The 21,208-nt window shown below is 46.3% G+C and overlaps 1 gene segment (V, D, J or C); it reads right to left on the bottom strand.

The window, feature by feature from the left end:
- Nucleotides 1-6,887: 6,887 nt before the first annotated feature.
- Nucleotides 6,888-20,024, bottom strand: LOC132818627 (Ig kappa chain V region Mem5-like; the record flags this gene model as incomplete). The annotated part of the segment is given in 3 exon segments: nucleotides 6,888-7,204; nucleotides 19,460-19,789; nucleotides 19,976-20,024. Coding segments are annotated over 3 exon segments (696 nt in total), but the record flags the coding sequence as incomplete, so codon positions are not given.
- Nucleotides 20,025-21,208: the final 1,184 nt, after the last annotated feature.

The following is a 21,208-nucleotide window of genomic DNA, read 5'->3' as shown; positions in this document are numbered from 1 at the left end:
CAGAACATTATATTCAGCTGGAACAACATCCACTGACTAATTTCTTTGGCTGCCATTGCAGGAAAAGCAAATCCTTCCCTTTTCCAGCACAAAGAGGAAGTGCACAAAAGACTTCATGGTGTGTGATGGTTTAGCCCAATAGGAGCAGCTCTGGTAGATCATGCTGTATCAGCCTGGACAGAATCCTGGCAAACTCCAAATGAAAACATGAACTTCAGTAGATCTGCTGCTACACAAAATATGGAATTGGAATCCTTGTTCCCGAATCACCTCATCAAACCTAAATACAATTGAGAAAATATAAACCAAACCAATTTCCCAAGGAAATATGTCACAACAAGAAAGTGGGGAGCAGACAGTTACTGTTCGCCTGTCTCTGGGGAGCGTCACTTTTCCTGTCTCCTCTCTCTTTGTGGGATATCATTTTTACCATCCTTTTTTGTCTGAGAATATTACTGTTCCTGTCCCCACTCTCTTGGAGACAGTGTGTGGGTCTCATTTACTCTCATGAAATGTGTAATCCCTGCTTCACTATGTGTGTGAGCCATGGGTGAAAACCCAGCACAGCTAACCCTTCACTTCAATCAGATCACAGGGTCCGAGGTTGGTCTGTACTATCTGGACCCAGACAAAAATACTGACTGACTGGATCACGATCAAGATAACCCAGATCAAGTCCCAGTGAGACTGCTGTTGACCTTCACCCTCAAATTCCACTGAGGAGGTGGTCATTAGTCCCAGTGTTGTCATAGATTAAGTTCTCCCAGAGATTCATGATTCATTCTGGGTTTTACACAAGTGTGTGATGTTGTCAGGCGACAGCTGGGAGACATGGAGATAAAATATAAAATGAGAGAGAATTATATGTGAGTTATACGTTCCTTGAACTTAGGATGTTTGGAAATATTTTACAGCCAATGGAATACTTCCGAAGTCCAGACATTGTTGTGATGTGGGAACTGTGACAGCCTGGGCAAGGCAGATCATTTGGCAGCACCACCCAGAGACTGGAGGCTGTTACTGCAGGCATGGTCCAACCAGCTCTGCTGTGAGGGAAGGACACTGGAGCACACAAGGCCATGAGAAATAGGAGCAGGATGAAGCCTCGAATAGCTGACCATCCTTTCTTAAATACAGGGACCAAAATTGCACACAATACTCCAAATGCAGGCTCACATACACCCTTGATAGTTTTATCAGGATTTCTCTACTTTTAAATTCCAACCCCCAGCAATAGAGGCGAAAATTCCATTCGCCTTCTCAATTCCTTGCTGTACCTGCACTAACTTTCTGTGTTTCATGCACAATACTACCCAGATCACTCTGTACTGCACTTTGTTGGAATCTCTCACATTTAAATAATAGTCAACTTTTAGATTATTCCGACTCAAGTGCATGGTCTCACACTTTCTTACATTAAATTCCGTCCACTGTGTATTAATGTTTTATTTCCAGTTTGGAATAAAATTGAGACAGTCAATCTTTGTGATTGACTGTCTCAATGCAACTGTCTGTAGCATGCCCCATTCCCATTTGTTGATGGCCCTGACACTTGATTATCTAACCCTTTCCTGCTGGTTCCATTCATGACAGGCAGGAGGCTGGAAGATCACAGCAAGTCAGGCAGCATGAGGCAGTGTAGAAGTTGATGTTTCGGGTGTAAACCTTATTCAGGAATGGGGTTAGGTGACGAGAAAGCTGCAGACAAAGGGGGTAGTGGGGACAGTATGATTAAGTTAGGATAGGTGATGACAGGTAGATGGTACAACTTGGTTGGTCAATGGGAGGACTGAATCCGGTAGGTGGCAGGCAGGATTGGAAGGGAGGGAGAGGGGCTGGGAAGGGAATCGGGGAAAGGAAGGAGTAGTTATTTGAAATTGGATAACTTAATGTTGAGTCATCTGGGCTGTAGGCTGCCCAGATGGAAGATGAGGTATTGTTCCTCCAATTTGTGGTTTGGTTTATTGTGTCAATGGAGGAGGCTAATGATGGTCATGTCGGAAAGGGAATGGGAATGGGAAGGGGAATTGAAATGGGTAGGGACTGAGAGGTCTGGTCGGCCCCTGCAAGCCTGGCTAAGATGCTCAGTGAAACGTTCCCTAAGATTATATTTGGTCTTCCCAATGTAGAGAAGATCACATCACGGGCACCTGATGCAGTGAAATAGGTTGGAGGAGAAGCAGGTGAACCTAAATCTCATCTGGAAGGACTGTTTGGGGCCCTGGATGGAGGGGAGGGATTGGTTTACCAGCAGGCATTGCATCTTTTTGGGTTGCAAGGGAAGGTTCCTGGGGGTTCGGGAGGGTAGGTGGGCAAGTGGCACAAACCAAGAATTGTCAAAGGGAGCAGTCCTTGTGGAAGGCAGCCAGGGATGGGGAGAGGAAGATGTTCTCGGTGGTGTGGTCTAGTTGGAGTTGGTGGAAGTGTTTAAGGATGATGCATTGCATATGAAGATTGGTAATAGTTGAGGGCAATGGGGACTCTGACTTTATTGCGTTTGGAGAGGGGGTGGGTTTAGACCAATGGAACGGGAAGTGGAAGTGGTGCAGTGAATGACAGAAGGAGGAAAAACACGTTGTTCGTAACAGGTGGACATCTGTGATCAGTGGATTGTCTCCTCATCCGAGCAGATGGAGCGGAAGCAGAGGAATTGGGAGAATGGGATGGAGTTCTTGCAGAATACTGGTTGGGAAGAGGTGTAGTCCAGGTAGTAATGGGAGTTTGTGGGTTTGTAGTAAATGTCTGTCTGAAGATTATCACCAGAATTGGAAATGGAGAGGTAAAGAAAGGGCAGGGAGGTGTCTGAGATGGATGAAGTGATGTTGAAGACAGGGTGGAAATTGTGGGGAAATTGTATAGTCACTGAAGAGGGACTGGTGAACATAGCTCAACCGGGTGCCCATGGGCACCCCCTGGACCAGTTTGGCAAAGCTGAGGAATGGATTGGTGGAAGGGGACTGGACGGGTCTGTTGCAGAGGTAAAGGTGTTGGGCCTGGAGGCCATCCTTGTGGGGTATGGACATATGTAAGGGCTGCACATCCATCGTGGAGATAAAGCACTTAGGGCTGTGGAACTGGAGGATACTGAAGAGATGGAGGGCATGGTTGGTGTAGCCGATGTAGGTGGGCAGTGCCTGAACCAAGGAGGAGAGTTGAGGTAGGATGAGAGGAGTTCGGTGGGGCAGGGGCATGCTGAGACGATGGGTCAGCTGGATAGTTGGGCTTGTGGATCTTAGGGAGCAGATAGAACTGGGCAATGCAGGGCTGGGGGACTATGAGGTTGCAGACAGTGGAGGGGAGATCACTGGAGGCAATGGGGGCACTGACAGTGCGAGTGATTTTGGCCTGATGGGTCACCGCGGGGTTATGGACAAGGGGGAGGTAGGACATGGTGGCTGAGAATTGGGGTTCGGTCTCTGTGACATTTAGGCCTGTTCTCCAGACTAACACCACCCCACCTTTTTCAGTGGGTTTGATGATGAACCAGGGGTTGGCGCAGAGAGAGTGGAGTGCTCGATTGGAGGGGGTGTGGTTGTAGCAGGTGAGGGGAGAAATTGAGGCGACTCATGGCACATCAATAGTCAGCAATGATGAGGTCTAGGGTGTGTACACAGCTGGTGGTGGGAGGTTGGGGGGGTGACCAAATGGAGGAAGAAGGTTGGAGGCGAGCGAAGGGGTCCTCAGAGGGATTTTGGGAGTTTTTATTAAAGAAGAAGACACGGAAGTCGAAGCTGCGGAAGAAGAGCTCCGCATCGTGGTGGGTGTGGGACTTTTTGAGGTGGGGTCTGGCGGGAATGACTGTGAGCCCTTTCCTGAGGATAGACCTTTTGGCCTCAGAAAGTTCGAGGTCAGGGGGGATAGTAAATGTGGTGCAGGGCTCAGGGGTGAGGTTTTCGGGGGGGGCCCAAGTTGGCTGAAGGAGGGGAGGGGAGAAGGATGATTGCATGTGGTGGGTGAGGGTTGGTTGTGATGTTGCATGGGGAATGGGTGTGGGAGAGAAAGGAGTTTGGGACGGAGGTGGGTTGTGGAGTGAGGTGGGGGAGTGGGGAGATGGCGATGAGGTGAAGAGGGAGAAGTGGAGGGATAGGATGCACTGTGGGGGTAGATGGGTGAGGAGACAGAGCGAGTGTGCTGGCTGGCTGCAGGTAGGCAATTGGACTCAGGCTGTCCCTGGGAAATGCAGTCTGAGTCTTGGTTGCAGAGTGGGTGGGGCCAGAAGTGGAGGCAGAAGCTGGAGCGAAGTCAAGGCCAGTCTGAGTGTTTTGACCCAGGTTCAATTCCAGCCTCAGGCAACTGTATGTGTGGAGTTTTCATATTCTCCAAGTGTCTGCGTAGGTTTCCTCTGGGTGCTCTGGGTTTCCTTCCACAATCTAAAGTCATGCGGCTTATGTGAATTGGCTGTGCTAAGTTGCCCACAGTGATCAGGGATGTGTAGGTTAGGTTATTAGTCAGGGCAAAAGTAGAGTAATGGGATAGGGGATTGGATCTTGGGTGGGTTACTCTTCCAAGGATCAGTGTGGACCTGTTGGTGAAAATGGCCTGTTTCCTCACAGTAGGGATTCTATGACAGTCCATTCCAGATTCCCACCACCTGCTGAGTGAAAACATTCTTCCCCAAACCTTATTTGCGGTGTCCATGATGAAACCTTTCAAACCATTCATTTTGTCTCGTGTCGTTTAGCTCTTGAGCTCCATGTTCAATAAATGCTTTATTCTTTTTGATAAAATATGAGTTCCCTGACAGGGACGGTTAACTTTGTCCAATCAGGGAGCCCTGGCTGACAGATTAAAAAGGTGCATGTCAGAAGGACTGATACTCTGGGACCTGACTCTGAATAACAACTTGCCAACCAACCCCCCTCCTTCTGTCACCCTCAATCTCCCTATGCTTATTCTTGATGCCACTTTGATCCAGCCTGTGCTGCCTTTGGGAGAGGTTGGCCTTCCCTCCATCATCCAGGAATGTGGTCATCATCCCAGACCAGTCACACTTTTAACCTGAGGGTCATCACAGCTGTAGCTGGGGGAGAGAAGGTGGCACCTTCATGGTGGTCATACCTGTCATTAATCCACCCCAACTTCTATTGGAGCTGCAAGAATTCAACCTCCCTCCCTCACCAGCTCCCCTCCCTGGAAGGTAATATTGCTGCACCTTGTTTTGGGTTAATAAACCACTGAAATATGACTATGGGGAGCCAGCATTGGCTGGGCAGGCAGCCATGACTGCTCTGACCCTGGATCCAGTCATTCCTGAAGAAGGGCTTATGCTCGAAACGTCTATTCTCCTGTTCCTCAGATGCTGCCTGACCTGCTGCGCTTTTCCAGCAACACATTTTCAGCTCTGATCTCCAGCATCTGCAGTCCTCACTTTCTCCTCCAGAAAATCCCATCGGAATTCGGCAACACATATGAGAGCACAGTGCCCACTGCCTCTGAAATCCCTCCCTTACTGAGAATACACTCTCAGTATTCACCTTTTTCAGCTGCTATCTGAATTTGCTATAAATTCTGTGCCCAATGATCCTGCACTTCCAGCTACCTAATGAAGGGGCAGCACTCCAAATGCTTTTACTTCCAAATAAACCTGTTGACTATAACCTGGTGTTGTGTGTTTTTTAACTTTGGCTATCTGAATGAGCTGCCATCTCAGACTGAATCAGATGAACCGTTTTTTCATTCATGATTTGAGAAGATTAAAACCTCATCTTCAATCCCCAGCACAAAGCCCATTCCCAATCCATTGCTCGGAGACACAGACCTCAGAGAGACACCTACAGGCAGCACAGAGTAACACATTCGCACTGAGAGAGACACCTACAGGCAGCACTAAGTAACACACGCATTCTGAGAGACAGGCCGCACTGAGTCACATGCTCACACTCCATGCTGCCTGAAGGTGTCTCCGAATGTAGGTGCATTACTGAGCGCTGCCTGTGAGTGGCTCTGTGAGTAACACGCCCACGCCCAGAGAGACACCTACAGGTAGCATTAAGTTGAACAATCACGCCAAGAGAGACACAGCCGGCAATGTCTGTGAATGGCTGATGATTGTTTCATCGGCTGTCTGACATGCAGCAGAGATTGCACAGTTCGATCCCATCAGCTGGGCCTGGACCAACTGAGTGAAGAGGGAATGCATCAGATTGTACTTATTGAGTCCCAACAACTTTCAGTTTCTGTTCTTTTCGGAATCTTGTCACCTACACAAATCCCTGATCAAAGGGATCATTTGAAAATGATTGATGATTGAAATTGATTGACAGGCCAAGTAACCAATTGTGACAAGGATCTGCTGAAATGCAATCAATCAACTGAGGGGTTGGGGCTGGGTGGGGTAGAGGTCAGTTATTTCCAACACACACAGAGACTGAATCTTCACCTTTATTCCCTTTTCCACATTCACATTGACCAAAAAAGAAACAACTGCAATTAACAGCCCAGACAGAGGAAGTTGCTCAAATTCACAGCCACAATGGAGCTTGAGGAAAACACTTGGAGAGATTTTCTCAATAACATGAGAATCCTGTCCCTTTAAATAGTGACAAAACCTTAAATTGGAACTGGTGGCTGAGCAGGAAGAAGATCTGGTTTCCTGAAGGAGAGACTTCTGAGAGTCACATTGTTTTGTACAGCTGACATCACAAAGCAATCCTGTCCCCATCAAACACTCCCAGAACAGTATGAGTTTTGACATGGTGTAAAGTTCTCTCACCACTATCCCAATGACATGCTTCAACATCCAAACCTCAGATGTTTCTCTGAGCAATCCTGAGAAGGAAGGAAGAGAAATTCAGTGCTGACAATGACCTTTGTCCTGCCAGCTCAGCCCTGTTCTATTTAAAGTTGTGTCTCCTCTGTGGACTGTCTCCAACACTCTACACACATTCTGATCTCCTGATGCTCTTGCTGAGGGGAGAGGGGAGGGTCACGTGGGTGAGGGCACAGGAGAAGCGAGCGTCGGACTCCCAGTCAGACCCAGAGAGGGTCAGCAGGCTGCTGACACTGTAGGTGCTGTCCGAAGCTCGCAGGTAGTTGCTGGTCTGAACCCCGTCCAAAATGACTGCACCATCCTTCTTCCACTGCACCTCCAGCTCATCGGGATAGAAGTGATTGGCAAGGCACACCAGGGTGGCAGTGCCCTTGGCATTGACCTGCTCCGGGGAAGGGGGCAGCAGTGTCAGCTTGGGTTGTGAGTTCTCACGGCCTGAAAGACAAGAGAAACAATTTTAATTCCTACCACTAAAAGGGAATTCAAACCTCCCAATATTCACTGGCCATTCAATCTTTTTTAATATTTGTAGTCAATACAGAATAAACCCAACAAACGACCAGGCATTGTTCAAGTTGCTTCTTGGGATGTGAGTGTCACTGGCAGGGCCAACACTTATTACCCATCCCTACTTGCCCCTGAGAAGGTGATGGTGAAGCAGCAGAGAGAGAAGGGACAGTTTTGGATCATTGTTTATAGAATGAATGTGGGCAGCTGGAAAGGCTATCAATGGGGGAGCATTTCAGTGGCAGTGATCAGAACTCAGTGAGCTTGAGAGTAGGGATGGAAATGGAGAACCATGGACCAAGTGTAAAAGTTTCCATTTTACTAAACTGTGTGGTGCTTTGGTAAAAGTGCATTGGAACCAGCGACATGATTGGAAATCAGTGTCAAGGCAATGGGAGCCCTCGAAGGATGAGACAGAGATTGTTCAGAATCTGTTCCCACAATGAGTAAGGGTGGGACTTCCAGGTCTAGACTGAATGAACAACAGGATTGGGGTCATGTACTGACATGGATTGGGAACTGATTGGCGGACAGGACAGAAGGAGTGAGTCTTTTTCTGAATGACAGGTAGTTACAACTTAGGCTGCCACACGAGTCAGTCTTTGGTACTCAGTTATTCATAATATAATATAATAGAGTCAGAAAGACCCAAAGGCCTATTGTGTCCATACTGGTCAAAAAACCACAACTCAATAATTCTCATCCATTTTACCAGCATGGTGGAATTAGATGCAGTATGTGTTCAATAAAGAATTAGATATAGTTCTTCAGATTAAAGGGATCAAAGAATGTGGGGAGAAAGCAGGAACAGGGGACTGTGTTGGATGATCAGCCATGATCATATTGAATGGTGAAACAGGCTTGAGGAGCCGAATGGCCTACTGCTGCTCCAGGTTTGGATGTTTCTATCTGTTTCCCAGATAATGAAGAAATGTCTCTCATCAGTTTGAAGCTGGAAGTCAAATGTGTGTGGAGGTGGAAGATGTGGCCATGGTGATTAATGAATACTGGTCAGTGAGGTGGTAAGAAGACACATGGGATAAACTGTTTTTCTTTTTCCCTTGATGGGATGAGGGCAATTGCTGGATCGGCAGCATTTATTGCCCATCCATAATCACCCAGAGGGCAGTTTAGAGTCAACCACATTGCTGTGGGTTTGAGGTCACATGATAAGGATGGCAGTTTCTTTCCCTAAAGGACATTAGGGAATCAGATGGCTTTTTCGTGACAATCAACAATGGTTTCATGGTCGTCATTAGACTCTAAATTGCAGATTTTCTTGATTGAATTTGAATGCCACCATCTGCTGGATTCTAACCCTGGTCCCCAGAACATTACCTGGATCTCTGGATTAACAGCTCAGCAATATCACCATTAGACCATCACCTCCCTTATCTCATTTTTGGTTGACTGTGAAAGCAAGGAGTTTGTTTATTCTGGAACTGTATAAAACCCCAATTAGAGCACAGTGAGAGAACTGTGTACGGTTCTGGTCACCAGATTACAGGAAGGATGTGATTCCATTAGAGATGGGGACAGAGGAGGAGTTTGTCTGGAATGGGGACTTTGAGCTTTGAGGAATGACTGGTTTGGCTGGGAGTGTTTTCTTTGGAACAGAGGTGACTGAGGGGAGGTTTGATCGTGGTGTGTAAAATGATGACGGGCTTGGACAGAGTGGGTAGGAAGGACTGATTTTCACCAGCACAGAGGGCAATAACCATGGGGAGAGATTGAAATCAGTTGGAGGCAGGGTTAGAGGGCAGTTGAGGGTATTTGTTTTCACCCAGAGGCTGGTTGGATGTGGGACTCACTGTCTGAAAGGGTGGGAGAGGCAGAAACACTCATCACATTGAAAAAAACACTTGGATATTCATTTGAAACAGTGAACCCTCTAGAGCTATGGAGCAAGAGCTGGAAAGTGGGATGGAGCTCGATACCTATTTAATAAATCTCTGATCACCCACAGATCAGGAGAACCTTATCCGAGAACATTGGAGCAGACTCGGATCCACACACTTTGGGAAAGAGTCACATTGGGATGTCTGTGTAGAAGGTTCTAGATTACAATTCAAACCTTGCTGCACACTGCTGGGCTGAGGGTCAAGGGTGAGGCTGCGAAGAGTCTCAATGTCCTGGGGTCAGACAGAGTCACTGCTCCAAATGACCCTACAACTCCTGGAAGGTGAGAGTGCGCAGGCAATGGATGAGGACCCGGATCAGGAGACTCCAACCTTAAAAAAAACTTGCATTTGTGTAGCACCTGTCCAAGTCAGGATGTCCCAATGGTTCTTTCCAGCAAACTATGCACAGCGAGATCCCAAACACAGTATGACAATTAGCAGCGAAATAGATTTTTAGTGATTTTGCCTGAGGGATAAATATTGATCAGGGACACCAGAGGGAACTGCCTGCTCTTCATCCAATAGTGCCATGGAATGGCATCTTACACAACTGAAAGACTCTCAGTTCATCCAAAAAAATGAAGAAAACTTCCCTCAAAGTGGAGTTGCAGGTAGGTAGGGGGGTGACGAAGTCATTTGGTATGCTTTCCTTTATTGGACAGTGTATTGGATATTGGAGTTGGGAGCTGTTGTGCTGTACAGGACATCGGTTCGGCCATTTTTGGAATACTGTGTGCAATTCTGGTCTCCCTGCTGGAGGAAAAATGTTGTGAGTCTTAAAATGGTTCAGAAAAGATTTACAATGATGTTGCCAAGATTGGAGGCTTTGTGCAAAAGGGAGAGGTTGAATGGGCTGAGGCTGTTTTCCCTGGATCATTGCAGGTTGTTGGGTGACCGTATAGAGGTTTATAAAATCATGAGCAGCATAGAAAAGGTGAATAGAGAAGATCTTTTCTCCAGACTGGGGGAGTCCAGAACTGGAGGGCATAGGCTGAAGGTGACAGGGGAAAGATTTAAAAGGGACCTAAGGGACAATGTTTTCTTTCAGAGGGTGTTAAATGTATGAAATGAGCTGCCAGAAGAAGTGGTGAAGGCTGGTATGATTACAACATTTAAAGGGCATGGATATGTATATAGGAAGAGTTTAGAGGAATATGGGCATCAATCCAGCCCTTAACATTTCAGGGTCTTCCAAAAACATTTACAGACAGTTTTGTTTGACAAACTACATTGTCGCAATGTCAGGAACGTGGCAGCCACTTTCTAGAAAGCAAGATCCAAGTAGAAGCAATGAGATCAAAGAGCAATAATGATGTTGGATTAATGATAAATATTGGCCTTAGATTCCCTCCAGTGTGGAAACAGGCTGTTCAGCCTGACAAGTCCACACCAACCCCCCAAACAGCAGCCCACCGAAACAGTCCCTACATTTACTCCTGACTATTTCACCTAACACTGTAGGCAATTTAGAATGGCCAATTCACCTGACCTGCACATAGAACATAGAACATAGAAGGATACAGCGCAGTACAGGCCCTTCGGCCCTCGATGTTGCGCCGACCGAATCCTACCTAACCTATACTAGCCCAATAACTTCCAAATGCCTATCCAATGCCCGCTTAAATGACCATAAAGAAGGAGAGTTCACCACTGATACGGGCAGGGCATTCCATGAACTCACAACCCGCTGTGTGAAGAATCTACCCCTAACATCTGTCCTATACCTACCACCCCTTAATTTAAAGCTATGTCCCCTAGTAACACCTAACTCCATTAGCGGTAAAAGGTTCTTAGTATCTACCCTATCTAAACCCCTAATCATCTTATACACTTCTATCAGATCTCCCCTAAACCTTCTCTTCTCCAATGAGAACAGCCCCAAGTGCCTCAGCCTTTCCTCATAAGATTTTCCTACCATTCCAGGCAACATCCTGGTAAACCTCCTCTGCACTTGTTCTAAAGCTTCCACATCCTTCCTATAGTATGGCGACCAAAACTGCACACAATACTCCAGATGAGGCCTCACCAGAGTCTTATACAACTGCAACATGACCTCAGGACTCCGGAACTCAATTCCCCTGCCAATAAAGCCCAGCACACCATATGCCTTCCTCACAGCACTATTTACCTGGGTGGCAACTTTCAGAGATCTGTGTACATAGACACCAAGATCCCTCTGCTCATCCACACTACCAAGTAGCCTACCATTAGCCCAGTAATCCATCATCTTGTTATTCCTACCAAAGTGAACGACTTCGCACTTAGCTACATTGAATTCCATTTGCCACATTTCCGCCCAGCTCTGCAACTTATCTATATCCCGCTGTAACCTACCACTTCCTTCCTCACTATCCACAACTCCACCGACCTTTGTGTCATCCGCAAACTTGCTTACCCAGCTTTCAAGTCCTTCCTCTAGATCATTTATAAAGATAACAAAAAGCAATGGTCCCAAAACAGATCCTTGTGGTACACCGCTAGTAACTGCGCTCCAAGATGAACACAATCCATCAACTACCACCCTCTGTCTCCTTCCAGCCAGCCAATTCCTAATCCAAACCTCTAATGTATCCTCAATGCCATACCTCCGAAGTTTTAGCATTAGCCTACCATGGGGAACCTTATCGAACGCCTTACTAAAATCCATATACACAACATCTACTGCTTTACCCTCGTCCACTTCCTTAGTCACCTTCTCAAAGAACTCAATAAGGTTTGTGAGGCACGACCTGCCCTTCACAAAACCATGCTGGCTATCCCTGATCACGTTATTCCTACCCAGATGTTCATAAATCTTATCCCTTACCATTCTCTCTAAGACTTTGCCCACCACTGAAGTCAGACTCACTGGCCTATAGTTACTAGGGCTATCCCTACTCCCTTTCTTGAACAATGGGACCACATTCGCTATCCTCCAGTCCTCTGGTACTATTCCCGTTGACAATGACGACATAAAAATCCAGGCCAATGGCTCTGCTATCTCCTCCCTAGCTTCCCATAGGATCCTGGGGTAAATGCCATCAGGCCCAGGAGACTTATCTATATTCATCCTTTCCAATATTCCCAAAACCTCTTCCCTGCATATTTCCAGGGCATCCATTCTAATTATTTGTGATTCCATATTCACATCTTTGGACAATGAGAGTAAACCAGAGCACCTGGGGGAAACCCACACAGACACAGGTAGAATTTGCAAACACCACACAGACAGTTTCCCAAGGATGGGAATTGGACCCAGGTCCTTGGTGCTGTGAGGTAGCAGTGTTAACCACTGAGCCAGCATGCCTGAAGGTAACCCCAAGAGAAAGTAATTTGGTTCAATTGGATGGAAAATGAGAAAACGGAAGGTGAAGAAGAAGGTACGATTGCTGGTCAGTGATGGGATTGATTGTTATCAGAAAATAAAAGGTAGGGACGGAAATGTTAAAATCAAAGTAACCAAAGAAGCGCTGGGAAAATCAATAATAGAATAAACTTAAAGAGTTTGTAACTAAATGCACGAAGCATTCCGAGTAAGGGAGACAAAGTGATGCCACAAATCTATGTAAATTGAGTTTCCAAGGAATTTAAACTAGTTAAAGTGGAGGAGGGCTCAATGGAGATTATTTAAGTTTCCAGAAGATGTAAAAGGACAGAGAGTGTGGAAAGGATCAGGAGTCGAAGGTAAAGCACAGTAGATAAGAGGACAATGATGGGAAGGAGGGCAGTCAATGCAGGACTGAGGGTGTTGTACTTTAATACACATAGTATACACATTGAGTTTGTAGTGCAGATTGAAACTGGCGGGTACGATGTTGTGGGTATCACAGAGACATGGCTGTAAGGGGATCCGGGCTAGGAACTAAATATCCAATGGTACATATCCTATCAAAAGGACAGGTAGATGGGCAGAGGGGCAAGAGTTGCCTTGTTAGTGTGAAATAAAATTCAATCAATAGCAAGAAGTGATAGAGAGTCAGAAGGTGTAGAATCTGTGTGGGTAGAGTTGAGGAACCACAAGAAATAAAGAATCTGATGCAAGTTATGTGCAGGTCTCCAAGCAGTAATCAGGGGGTGGGGAAGAATATCAATCAGGAGACAGAGAAGCTGTATACAAAATGTCAGGGCAGACTTCAATGAATAGGTGGACTGGGTAGCGCGTCTCAAGGAAAGGATTTCATGGAATGTCAATGAGATGGATTTTGGAGCAGCTTGTGGTTGAGCCATGATGGAACAGGCAGGTCTGGATTCAGTGATGTGTAATGAGTCAAACTTGACTAGTGAGTTTAAGGTGAAAGTATCCCTGTGGATAAATGACCATAATACGATAGAATTCCCCCTATAGTTTGAGAGGGAGAATCTGCAATCAGATGGAACCGTATTTCAGTTGAGTAAAGGTAACTGCAAAGACATGAGGAAGGAGCTGGCCAGAGTTAATTGGAAGGGGAACCGAGCAGGTAAGATGGTGGGGCAGCAAACAGCAGAGTTTATGGGGGCAATTTAGGAAGTAGAGTCGGAATTCATCCCAAAAAAGAAGAAACATACTAAGGGGAGGACAAGGCAACTATGGCTGATGGGGGAGATCAAGGACAGCATAAAAGGAAAAGGAAGACAACATGGTGGAGAATAGTGGGAAGCTAGAAGGTTAGGAAGTATTTAAAAACCTGTAGAGGACAATGATAAAAGCATTAAGGATGGAGAAGGTGAAATATGGGGATAAGCGCACCAGTAATACAAAAGAAGATTTTAAGAGTGTTATCAGATATATAAAAAGGAAGAGGGAGGCCAAAATAGACATTGGATCACTGGAAAATGAGGCTGGAGAAAGAATAATAGAAATAGCAAAGGAATTGAATAGATACTTTGCATCAGTCTGCACCATGGAAAACACCAGCAGTGTCCCAGTAATTCAAGACTGTCAGGGGGCAGAGGGGAGTGTGGTGGCCATCACTAAGGAGGAGGTACTGGGGAAGCTGAAAGGTCTGAATGTGGATAACGCACCCAGACTGGATAAACTACATCTGTGTGTTCTGAAGGAGATCGCTGAGGAGATTGTGGAGACATTGGTGATGATCCTTCAGGAATCAATGGAGTCGGGGTGTGGAGGTGGGGTGGGGAGGAATTTGGTGGGGGCAAGGAAATAGAAAATGGCTCCCATAACAGCCCTGTTTAAGAAGGGAGGGAGTTTAAAGATGAGAAATTATAGGCCAGTTAGCCTGGACCATTATTGGTAAGGTTTTAGACTTCAATTTAAGGATGAAATTGCAGAGGACTTGGAAGTGCAATGGTAAACTAGGGCTAAGTCAACACGGCTTCATCAAGGGGAGGTCCTGCCTGGCAAATCTGCTAGAATTCTTTGAGGAGGCAATGAGCCAGTCAGACAAAGGAGAGTCCGAGGAAATAATCTATTTGGATTTCCAGAAGGCATTTGACATAAGATAAGTGCCCACAGTATTAGGGGCAATGTATTGCATGGACCGAGGACTGGCAGGTTGGCATAAAGCAGAGCGTGAGGAACAATGGCCGCTGGTGACGAGTAGAGTTCTGCAGGTGTCAATGTTAGGACCGTAACTATTCACGTTATACATGAACAATCTGGATGAAGGAAGTGAAGACATTGTTGCTAAGTTTGCAGGTGACATGAGGTAGGTGGAGGGACAGATAGTGTTGAGGAAGTGGGAAGGCTGTAAAAGCTGCTGGATAGGCTCGGAGAGTGGGCAAAGAAGTGGCAGATAGAATACAATGTGTTACAGTGTGAGGGTGTGCACTTTGGTTGGAAAAAGAAATACAAAGACTGTTTGCTAAATGAGGAAAGCCTTTGGAAATCTAAAGCACAAACCTCTTTCAGGGTTTCTGAAGGTTAACAGGCAGGTGCAGTTTGTGCTTGGGAAGGCAAATGAAATGATAGCACTCATTTCAATAGGACCAGAATACAAGAGCAGAGATGTCCTGCTGAGGCTGTGTAAGGCTCTGGTCAGACTGCTTTTGGAATGTTGTGAACAGATTTGGGACTCATATTCTAAGAAGCAATGTGCTGGCATTGGAGGGATTTACAAGAATGATCCTGGGGATGAAGGGCTTGCCATGGTTGAGGACCCTGGGTCTGTACTCGATGGAGTTTAGAAGGATGAGGAAGGATCTCATTGAAATTTACAGAATACTGATCGGCCTGGATAGAGTGGAAGCAGAGAAGATGTTTCCAAAAACAGGAGAGACTCGGTAACCAAGGCACAGCCTCAGAATGAAGGGCTGACCCATTAGAGCTGAGATGAGGAGGAATTTCTTCAGCCAGAGGGTGGTGAATCTGTGGAACTCATTGTTACAGGGGGCAGTGGAGGCAAATCACTGAGTGTATTTAAGACAGAGATAGAAACATTTGTGATTGTAAAGGGGATCGAAAGTTCCTGTGGAGTCGATAGGAGAATGGGGTTGAGAAGCATATCTGCCAAGATCAAATGGCAGAGCAGATTCAATGGGCTGAATGGCTGATTTCTGCTCCTATTTCTTAAAGTCTTCTGGAAAGTTTCCCCAAAACCCTGGAACACTGAACCCACTGGACTGTGAGCCCTACTGGAGCTGTTTGTTATCAGAACTTTGCCAAGAGATAACCAAAGAATGGAGAGGGTGTGCATCCATGTGGGAATTTCAGAATGCTTCCCAGCTCCTAGAATGCCATGATTACAGGAAGTGTGGTCAGTGACAGCAGTTGGAGCTCCGGGTTTCAGAGCTTGAGCAGCAGCTGGTGTCAGTGCGGAGCATCCGTGAGGCTGAGAACTCCTTGGAGAGCACGTTTCTAGATGTGGTCACTCTGCAGCTTCAGAGTATGCAGGGAGACAGGGGATGGGAGAGCAGCAGACAGTCCAAAAGAATCAGGCAGTTAGCACAGAAATCCCCGAGTGCATCCCACTCTCCAACCAGGATTCAGTTCAGAATCCTAATGAGAATGATAGTTAATCTGGGGAGTGCAGCCAGAGCTAAGTCCCTGGCGGCACGCGTTGGTCAGCTGTAGAGGGTGTGGGGGGGGGCGCACAAGAAGACTGGAAGAGTGAGAGGAGAGGAGATTCGAGACTGAGGGCAATCGATAGGTGTTTCTGCAGCTGCAGATGGGAATCCAGGATGGTGTGTTGTCTCCCTGGTGCCAGGGTCAAGGATGTCACTGAGCGACTGCAGAGCACCCTGAGTGGAGAGGGGGAACAAGCAGCAGTCGTGGTCCACATCGGTCCCAGTGACAGAGGGAGAAAAGGGATGTGGTCCTCCAGTCAGAATTTAGGGAGCTCGGGAGGAAATTAGGAGTAGGAGCTAAACGGTAGGAATCTTCAGATTACCCCCATTACCCCATGCAAGTGAGAAGACGAACAGGAGGGTAACACAGGTTACTGTGGAGCTGGAGACAGGGTCCAGGAGGGAGGGCTTTAGATTCTTGGGACATTGGGAGTAAGTCTGGGGGAGATGGCATCTGGACAGACCAGACAGTGTTGCTCCTGAACAGAGCTTGGACTGAGTTCCTTTGGGGGGATCTACTAGTGCTGTTGAAGAGGATTTAAACTAACTTGGCAGGGCTGTGGGAGCCAGGGGGAATATCAGAGAGCGACATCAAGGTCCACAGAATTCTCAATGCAGTCAATAAATCACCACCCAGTGGGAAGGATGTGGAAGAATACAAATGCAAGGAATTTACAGAAACCTGCAAATATGATAAAATGGTTATAAATGCGGGGAAGGGATCTTTAATTTCTGTATATAAACTGGGATAGTAGCAATGTAACGGGCAGAGAGGGGCTAGAGCTGTGAGACTGCGTTCAGGTGAATTTTCAGCTGGCATCGTGGCCAGTGAAAAAGGCTGTCAAAGAGTACAATGGGATCTTGACCAACAGGGTCAGTGGGCTGAGGAATGGCAGATGGAGTTTAATTCAGATAAATGTGAGTGCTGTATTTTGGAAAGACACAGGAGATGGGTGAGGTCCGAAAAAAATATTTCAGATCAGTATTTATTGTGGAGAAGGACATGAAAGCGAGGGAATTTGGAAAAAATAGTGATGCTTTCAAAAAGTCCACAATACAAATGAGGAGATGCAAAAGTCTTAAAACATATAAAGGTAGATAAATCCCTAGGGCATGATCAGGTGTATCCCAGAACATTGTGGGAAACGAGGGAAGAGATTGCTGGGCCCCTTGCTGAGATATGTTTATCATCGACAGCTACAGGTAAGATGTTGGAGAACCAGAGAGGTTGGCTGATGTTGTACCATTATTTCAGAATGGCTATAAGGAAAAGCCAGGGAACTATAGGCCAGTGAGCATGATGTCAGTGCTGGGTAAGATGTTGGAGTGGATTCTGAGGGACAGGATTTCCATCCATTTGGATAATCAATGTGGTTTTGTGCATGGGAAATTGTGTCTCCCTGATTTGATTGAGGAGGTGACAAAGAAGACTGATGAAGGCAGAACAGTAGACACTGTCTGTATGGACTTCAGTAAAGTATTTGACAAAGTTCCACATGATAGAATGGTTAGTAAGGTTAGACCACATGGGATCCAGAGGGAGCTAGCCATTTGGGTTAAAAAAAATTGGCTTGAAGATAGGAGAGAGGGTGTGATGGTAAAGGGTTGGAGATCTGTGAATAGCTGTGTGCCACAAGGAGTGGTGCTGGGTCCACTGCTTTTGGTCATTTAAATAAATGATTTCACTGTGAATATAGGAGTTAACAAAAGTTTGTAAATGACATCAACATTGGTGGGACAGTGGATAGTGAAGAAGATTATCTCAGGGTACAGTGGGACCTTGATCAGATGGGGCAATGGACAGAGGAGTGGAAAATGGAGTTCAGTTTAGATAAATGTGAGATGTTGCACTTTGGAAAGGCAAACCAGGGCAGGAGTTATACAGTTAATGGTAGGGCCTTATGGAGTGTTGCTGGACAAAGAGAGTGAGGGGTGAGGGGTGAGGGGTGAGGGGTGAGGGGTGAGGGGTGAAGGGTGAGGGGTGGGGGGGTGAGGGGTGAAGGTAAGGGAAATGTACATTATTTCTTAAAACTGGATCACAGGGAGACAGGGCGATAAAGAAGGTTTTGGGAACGTTTACCTTTATTGGTCACTGTATTGAGTATCGGAGTTAGGACATCATGTTGCAGCTGTACAGGAGATTGGTGAGGCCACTTTGGCAATAATGTGAACAATTCTGATCATTCTGTGATAGGAAGGATGTTGTTCAACTTTTAAAAGGTGCAGAAAACGATTTACAAAAATTTTGCTAGGAATTGGAGCGTTTGAACGATAGGGAGAGGATGAATCGGAACATCGGAGGCTGAGAAATTTATAAAATCATGAGGGACACAGATAATGTGACTAATTCAGGAAGCATGTGAATGTTTTGGATAGATAACAAATTATATTCCCAAAGGTCATTCCAGGGATGAGGAACATCAGTAATGAAGATCTACTGGAGAATTTGGGACTGTCTTCTTTGGAGAAGGCTGGAAGGAGATTTATTCGAGGAATTCAAAATCAGAAGGGGCCTGAACAGAATAAATATGGAGAAAATGTTCCCAATTGAGAAAGGATTGAGACCGAGAGAACACAGATTGAAAGTAATTGGGAAAAGTAACAAAAATGAGATGAGGAAAAATATTTTCGGCCAGTGAGTGGTTACGGTGTGGAATGCACTGCCTGAGAGTGTGGTGGAGGCAGCTTCAATTGAAACATTCTGAAGGGAATGAGACTGTTATTTGAAAAGGAACAATGTGCAGGGTGACAGGGAGAAGACAGGAGAATGACACTCAGTGAATTGCTCATTCAGAGAACCAGTACAGACAGGTGGGTGGAATGGCCTCCTTGTGCACTGTAACAATTCTGTGATTGTGTGATTGAGCAGAGTTAAAGCTGGGGGAGGTGGGAGCTCGGTGTCTCACTGTGCTGCTGCTGCTGCTGCTGCTGCTGCTGCTGAGGTCAGTGAGATCAGAGACTGGGACAGGGATCCAGAGCTCACATCAAACTCTGCCCGTGTCCGTCACACTGAGACTGGCAGGAGGCTACTCACTGATTTCACTCCATGTTGCAGGAGTGCAAATGGACAGAGCTCATCCACACGGTGAGTAAAACTTACTGACTTATATCTTGCTTTTTAAAGGGGGCGATGGAACGAAAAAAAATACAGCTGAACACATTATTAGACACAATGCTCCTCAATCAACTCCTTCATTCACTGCAGCTTCTCAGGAACACCTTCAACAATTCAGCATTTGTGTTTTAGAAATTGTGTTTCAGTATTGACAGGGTTACTAACAGAGGATTGAGGTTTACTTACTCAGTCTGAGTTTGGTTCCTTTACCGAACGTGAAAGGCCAGCTGTAATGCTGCATACAGTAATAGTCAGCGACATCCTCATTCTGAACGTTACTGATTTTCAGGGTGAAACTGGTCCCTGATCCACTGCCAGTGAATCGATCAGAGACTCCTGTGAATTGAGTTGATGCAGCATAGATCAGGAGAGAGGGTTTCTGACCTTCTCGCTGCTGGTACCAAGCAAGGGAGCTGCTAATGCTTTGACTGGCCGTACAGGTGATGGTTGCGGTCTGGCCCCGTCCCACTGACAGCACCGGGGGAGACTGGGTCATGCTGATGTCCCCACTGATACCTGAGGGGTCAGAGAGAAACACAGTGATGTCAGAACTGTCACAGAAAGAGCCGGTCAAATGAGAGATTGTTGGAGACACTGAGCATTCATCTGGTTTCAGCATTTTCTCTTCAATCACAAGTCAGTGGAATTGGAGTGAAATGGAGAGCAGCTAAAGATTCAAGGTGGAAGGAGAGAGATTTGTACCTGCAACACAGAATGCCAGGGGCCAGATCAGCTGGATGTGTGAAATCATGGTCTGTGCTCCTGTCCGTGCCTGGTTCCTGATAAACTCTCCCTTCACTGGGTTCTGCTTTATAAAGCTGCAGCCTGTGAGAATCTGACTGGGTGTTCCTCAGTATGTAAATGGCATCAGGCAGAGAGAGCCACGTCAGCCCCTCACACTTCCTCTTCTCTCTCTCTCTGTCTCCCCATTCTCCCTCTCTCTCTGTCTATCCTAGAGAGACATTGATGTGAACTGTGCTGAATTAGACCATTTGGCCCATTGTGTCTGTGCTGGACAACAAAGACCTTGACAAACTAATCCCATTTTCCCGCTCTTGGTCCATAGGCCTGGAAGCTACAGCAACACAAATGTATATCTAAACACTGCTGCAATGTCACGAGAGTTTGTGACTCAAACAGCCTTTCAGGCATTGAGTTCCAGACTCCCACCACCCTCTGGGTGAAAACATTTCTCCTCAACTCACCTCTCACTCTCTAAGTCGACTGGGCCTGAACTCACTTGAGTTCAGAAGGATAAGAGGGGATCAGATTGAAATCTGTAAATTTCTAACAGGGCTGAGCAGGGAGGAGGTTTCCCCTGGTTGGGAATTCTGGAACGAGGGGACCCAGTCTTGGGGGATACAAAGTTGACCATTTAAGACTGAGATGAGGAAACATTTCTTCACTCAGAGGGTAGTCAACCTGTTGAACTCTGTACCTACGATCCTGACAGCTATGGAGGAGAGAGAATTGAATATGTTCAAGATTATTGTTTTGCCTTTTCACAGCATGAATGGAATGGGGAGAAAGCAGGAATATGGCTTTGAGATGGAGGATCAACCGTGATCATACTGAATGACAGAGCAAAGTCAAAGGGCTGAGTGGACTACTCCTGTTTCTGTGTTTCTGTCTCTATGTTACCTTCAGTTTCTGACCCTAGTTTCTGACACCTTTATCCATGTAAAAAGTGCCTTCCTGTCGAATCTATCTGTGCCCCTCATAATCTTACAGTTCTCTGTCAGGTTTCCTCCCAACGTTCACTGCTCCAAGGAAAACAACCCCAGTCTTTCCAATCTTTCCTCATCACTCAGACCCTACAGCCCAGGCAGCATCCTGGGAAATCTCTGCACCCTTCCGAGTACAATCACTTCCTTCCCAGAATGTGGTGACCAGATCCTGTCTGTCTCTCTTTATCACTTTCTCTCTTTATCACTC

Source organism: Hemiscyllium ocellatum, chromosome 9 (assembly GCF_020745735.1).
Source record: "Hemiscyllium ocellatum isolate sHemOce1 chromosome 9, sHemOce1.pat.X.cur, whole genome shotgun sequence".
NCBI classification, from domain to species: Eukaryota; Metazoa; Chordata; class Chondrichthyes; order Orectolobiformes; family Hemiscylliidae; genus Hemiscyllium; species Hemiscyllium ocellatum.
The sequence above is the reverse complement of the archived record's forward strand: the minus strand, read 5'-3'. Positions and strand labels throughout refer to the sequence as shown.